Genomic DNA, 6,000 nt, shown 5'->3' with positions numbered 1-6,000 from the left:
AGTCAAGCCAGCTTAATTTTTGGTTATTATACATCTAAACTTGTATCCATAACTTTGGGCATTTCTAGTTGAACTAATTGTATGCAACGTAAGCAACTTCTAAGTAGCTGCGTATCATCCGTCACACTCTGCCGGAGTATAAAAGTTTTTTTTTTTTCTTTTCTCACTAATGTCTCCCAGGCCTAATCAGTAATCATCAACGGAAGCCAAACCCCATCTTTTCCGGGACGCCGACTGTGCGGTGAGGAGCTCACCGCGCTGTACGCGATGTGCCTTCTCAGTGGGACCTACCGTGATTTGATGTATATGTTTTATCCACGCCGTTCATCCATTTTTACAGCTCATTTTAGGGCTCAATACTGAAAATAACGCAGATTCATTCTCAGGTAAACCACACCACAGGAAAAAGAGGTGATTACAAATTTAAAACTCCTTGAATGCCACATAAGTTTTGGATCAAGCTTATATCTGTTTTTTTTTTTTTTCCTTCATCAAGGTATTTTTGACGTTATGAACAGGTTGGATGACAAATAAACATCAGTTTTGGCTACAAGAAGGTTTCAACGGTGGACGTCATTATTCCTACTTTTTTATGTATTGTGGTCCACTTAAGCCTTGAATATGCTTTAATCTTGGAATAATACTATTAAAAGATCTCAAAAAAGTATGGACGGTGTGGATAAAATATATACACCACGGTGAGCCCCACAGAGAGTGCACGCGTATAGCGTGGTGAGCTCCTCGCTACATAAATGCACGTCCTCTTGTGCCCATTTGCTCCTTTTTCAAATATCCACGTCTTGGATCCAACCAAGGAAAAGACTCTCGCTCTTTCTCTGTCTCATTCTCTCCTCCCTCTCTCTCTCTCTCTCTGCGTCCTCTTCAGGTACTCTCTCTCTCTCTTTCAGGCTCTCTCTCTGCGTCCTCTTCAGGTACTCTCTCTCTCTCTCTCGTGCAGCTCTGTCGTTCTGTTAGGTCGTGCATGCAATTGTTTTCTTTTGTACTTCCTGGTTTCATTTCATTTCCTTTTAAAAAATAAAAATAAAAAATAAAAAATAAAATTGGGAGCGGCTTTTGAAACCCTGCATGATTGATTTTGCATACACGCATTTTCCATCTTTGGGCAATCACCTCGCATCCAGTGGGAATTCTTCCTACCTTACTAGGGTGAAAATTCCTATGTGGGTCCATCTATGATGACACTGGCCATTGGATCGGACGGATCCACTGCGGAATTCGTGGGCGCCACAGCAACTATCCTGGTTGGATGTTCGAAATGAGGGCCTGCAAAATGGGTAGCAAGAATAGAACGATTGTTTAGCTGTGCATTTTGTGTGGCTTGTTTCGAATGGATGTGATTGTCCAATTGGGGTGATTTTGGGGCTGTGTGCGATCCATGTGAGGCAATGATCATGGCTGGTCGGAGCTGCTCGATTGAGGGACTGCGAAATGGACGGTGACGGTGGAAATTTTTAACTGCCCATTTTGTAGGACTTGTTCGAACGGATGCAATCATCCAATAGGGGTGAGTTTGGGGCTATGCATGATCCATGGCGGGCCCACTTGGGCTCGGATACACAAGAAGAATTCATACTAGATCATTGCTCTGGGAACAGTACACTACTGTTTCTATACCCAAATGGAATGGGTATATAACTTTATATATAATTCCCCCTTAAATTTCTTTACTGCGTCCTTTTGTAAGCAGCGGTCTTCCTTTTTATTTTTTGTGTTTATTGTAGAATTCCGATCTGGTTTGTCATCTTCCTGAAAACAGCAGATTTAATAGGTCAAATTTTCTAATTCATTTCGAGTTAGTTAGAATATATCTTTTTAGGGTTTTCTCTTTTGAGAAAGCATTAACTTTGTATTTGCATGTACTAGTAATTTAGAGTTAATTTAAGTATTAATTATTAGGGGTGTGTTTGGATGCTCTATCAAATTGAATTCGGGCAGCATTTGGAAACTACCAAATTGTATTGCAAGTGTTAATTTAATCAAGTTGGGAATGGCCGAATAGCGGGTCAGGTTGAGGGTCAACCTGAGCTCAAAACCAACCTCAACAGGACCCAACCAGCAATGTGACCTGATTTGAATTCCAACCTGAGGTGCCCAATTCCAAACCCAACCTTAAGTGCTATATACTTGATCCAACCCGCAATGTGACCTGATCCGAATTCCCACCTGTGGTACCGAATCCCAAACCCAACCATAAGTGCTATATACTTGACCCACCCTGATCCAAATACCTGTGATTATTCCCAACCCAATTTGCAGCCTTAGCTGCAATTATAGTGATACTTTCTCTTTATGAATTCTAGAAAACAGTTTTGTTCGCATTTCATTTCAATGGGTGCAAATGGCCAGATTTTAATTACCTTAGAATTCATGTTGATGGTCTTTGCTCCAAATTGCAATCCTGTTAATTTCAAGCTGGACTTCGAAACACAACTGCAATTTGAGGGCTTCATCTTTCAAAAAAAAAATAAAAATAAAAATTGAGGGCTTCTTCCCCATTATGAATAGCAGGAAACAGTATTAGCTTTTGTCATTTTTGATTGATCAAACTGCATCTCTGTGGTCCAATGAACTTGTGCATCCAACTGCAGCCTGTATTTTGCAATCAGGACATTTTCTACTTAAATTGTTCAAAATTCGTAAGGAATCGTGTTTCATTTGGTTACAGGTGCGATCACATGCGGGCGGTATTATCTTTTTATTTTTTATTTTTTTGCGACAGTGGATATGTAATTGAGAGTTTTGTGGGTTAGTGGGTAAGCGAATTGGGTTGTGCTGACTTGGGAGATTTCTTTGCAAGCCAAACGGTGATGATTGGGCAAAAAAGGATGGGCCGGGCTTCACCTTTGTTTCTCATTCTTCTCGCACTCGGGTTCTTCTTCGCAACATATAACTTGCTGACCATGATAATCCACAACAGAGCCAGTGTTTCTGGGAGAGAAAGGATAGATGGTTTGGATGGGTCTTTATCGCTTGATCCTGTCATTAAGATGCCTAGAGATGTGAAGATATCAGAGAATAACAAGTTGCCTTTTCACGTCGCACTCACGGCGACTGATGCTCCTTATAGCAAATGGCAGTGCCGGATAATGTACTATTGGTATAAGAAGGTGAAGGATATGCCTGGTTCTGAGATGGGTGGGTTTACGAGGGTTCTTCATTCAGGAGCGGCAGATGATCTGATGGATGAGATCCCGACTTTTGTTGTTGATCCTCTTCCGGCGGGTATGGATCGGGTGAGAATAATTGTTCCTGTGAAAGAAAATCTGATTCCTTTGGGTTTCCTGCTTTATTTTTTGTTTCCCAGGATTTCATCCTTTGGAACTGAATTATGAGTTTGTTTCCATTTTTGCATTGTCATTTTTAAGAAGCAATAGAAATTGTTCACCTGAGAAATGGATTTTTTTTTTTAATAAATATTTTCGGATAGGGCCAACACATTTCTGTAATCCAGGCATTTCATCTGGTGGGCCCCAAGATGAATGTCCATCAGATAGTCCTGGCCATGCGTATGGTATGGTGCATTTCGTCTCATTGAACTGTCCATTTGCTGGCCTCTGTCTGGCCAGTTGAGATCACTTCATTGAGGACATGTTTGCAGCATGGTTCAATGATGTCCACCAGATGAAGGGTTTGAATCACTGGAAGATGGGGCACCTTACTTTTGTTGAACTGAACAAAAATGCCAGTTGGCTTGGCCAACATCGTATAAGATCTCATTTTACTGAAGGTTCATAATATGTATGTTTTGTTACTAAGCTGTAGCCATTAATTGTTCCACTTGTCATCTTTGACATACTTTCTATGAGAGAAATGTGAATAGGACTTGGCTCAAATATGCCAATTTGGAACACTTGTCCTGTCCTAGCCAGGCCACATTTGTATCTCGAAACTGAATGTGTCCATTTCTTTGCTACATTTCTAGTGCACCTGATGAACGTCTCTCTGATCTTTTAGTTATGACACCTACACAATGGGGCCCACCTGAAGAGCATATTGGATCTTGTGCATTTGCCACATTATCACATGCAAGGTTTGAAGCATCCTCCGAAACTGGTACATATTGCCCAATAGGTACCTCTATTGCCAATGAGTGATATGGCTGTTTGGCCTGAAATAGCCCGAAACAGGGAGATACAGGGCTATATCGGTGGTGAACGATACGATACTCGATACACTGATTTAAAACCCTGATCAAATGTGAACCATGAACCTTGGGAACATACAGGGCTTTTGCTAAAAGAATGGGTGCTTTCCTTTTGTTCCGTTTAAACAAATGGAGAAATTGCTGGTATTTATGTTATTGTTACCGTTAAAATATCAAATTCTATTCTTCTGCTTTTTCCAGGGTTACATCGTCTTAAATAGACCATGGGCCTTTGTGCAATGGCTGGAAAGAGCAACAATTGAAGAAGAGTGAGTTTACTTACATTCATGTTGCTGGTATTTTCCTGCATTCTTTTCTTCTTCCTTTTGCTTTTTTTTTCCAAGTGTATCTAAAAGCTTTTATGGTCAATGAAAATTGCAGCTATATACTTATGGCGGAACCAGATCATATATTTGTTAATCCTCTGCCAAACCTAGCCCGTGGAGATTACCCAGCAGGGTTTCCGTTCTTCTATATTAAACCTGCTGAACATGAGAAAGTTGTAAGGAAATTTTACCCAGAAGAGAAGGGCCCTGTTACAAACATTGACCCCATTGGAAATTCTCCGGTCATTATCAAGAAGGTAGAGTTCCCTGTTGCTGATGTATCTCTTGAGAATCAGTTCCATTTGTTGGATGAAATGGTGTATTGGTGTTTGTTAATAACTAGAATACATCTAGTGTTCATCTGAGGTTTGTGCACATGTCTATGCTATAAAGTTCATGTACATGCCAAGAAAAAGGAAAAAGAACACCTGGTCCACTCAGCATGTAGGCCCCCAATATTGGAAACAGGTGGATGGGTTTGAAAACTTCGCCATGTTTTTCAGTGTTATATTCGCTTTTCAAACTGTGCTTCTTGGACACGGGCATTAATATGGTTGTTCCATTCTAACAAAATGGATTAGATCTTAACCTATGTAATGCCATGCTAGCATGTGTGGTGTGTAAATGAGCTTTATTGCACATGCTTGTGGGCTTAGCAAAGCTCTATTCATCTATTGTTGAGAAAACCTAGTATATTTCACTTCCTTCTGCGCATGTTATAATTGACTCGCTTTCATATATGCACTAAATGTGTAGATGAAGAGAATCATTTTTTATGGGCAAGAGATAAAAATCGATCATCAGTGTATCCTGCCATGAATGGCCATGTCCCAAAATTCATACTAATTGGACAGTCATAACCCTTGGGCTGGAGGATTTTAATAAAAAAATGGACAGTCAAGGGATCTTTGGTTGACTTTTTCTGTAACCATCCTTTTTCTTTCCCTTGTAATGCGCAACTAGAATGGTTAGGGTTGTCAGCCTGATGAGATTTTTTGGGCATGGCCTGTCCACCATGGCTCTCCTGATGATTGGTTCGGATCCCCTAAACATTTGCCACATGTCCGGAAACAAGTCACTGATAAGTTAAGCAAAAGTGACAAATGCTACTATCTAGCACTATTAAGGGGCCGTTTGGATTTGGTCAAAGTTGTGTCCCAAGTAGTAGTCATGGAGGATTAGGGCAAAGTGTGTCCCAACTAGTAGTCATGGACAGCTGTACGTGTCCATGGTTTGTCAACCCCCTTGAACATGGGAACCCTTGGACCATGGATTGGGCGTCTCTGGTGGAGAGGCGGAACTACTTGTCAATGATACTTAATAGTTTCGGTGCACACAATGATCATATTTATGTGGACATGCTTGACATGTTTCAATGTGCTACAGGTGCGACCATCCAAGCATCCCACATGTGCGTATGTGCCACCATTAATCTTCAAGCACTAAAAAGATGGCACATTTGTCAATGTGCACATGCACATGCACATGTGTAAGTGTGCCATCAACTTT

The 6,000-nt window shown here is 40.8% G+C and overlaps 1 protein-coding gene across 2 annotated transcripts in view; it reads left to right on the top strand.

Annotated features, from left to right (window-relative positions):
* The first annotated feature begins 863 nt into the window (after positions 1–863).
* Positions 864–6,000, top strand: part of LOC131234490 (hydroxyproline O-arabinosyltransferase 3-like) — a 28,494-nt gene continuing 23,357 nt past the window's right edge. Inside the window, exons 1-4 of one of the 2 annotated variants that reach the window (XM_058231413.1) lie at positions 864–886; positions 2,687–3,254; positions 4,367–4,434; positions 4,547–4,748. In XM_058231413.1, the coding sequence (XP_058087396.1) occupies positions 2,829–3,254; positions 4,367–4,434; positions 4,547–4,748 (696 nt within the window). In that variant the 5' untranslated portion in view covers positions 864–886; positions 2,687–2,828. Of the gene's footprint in view, positions 887–912; positions 933–2,686; positions 3,255–4,366; positions 4,435–4,546; positions 4,749–6,000 lie in introns of those variants that run through there. The other variant, XM_058231412.1, reaches the window with a different exon arrangement.

Source organism: Magnolia sinica, chromosome 19, assembly GCF_029962835.1.
Source record: "Magnolia sinica isolate HGM2019 chromosome 19, MsV1, whole genome shotgun sequence".
In the NCBI taxonomy this organism is placed as follows: Eukaryota; Viridiplantae; Streptophyta; class Magnoliopsida; order Magnoliales; family Magnoliaceae; genus Magnolia; species Magnolia sinica.
Note: the sequence above shows the minus strand (reverse complement) of the source record. Positions and strands in the feature narration are given on the sequence as shown.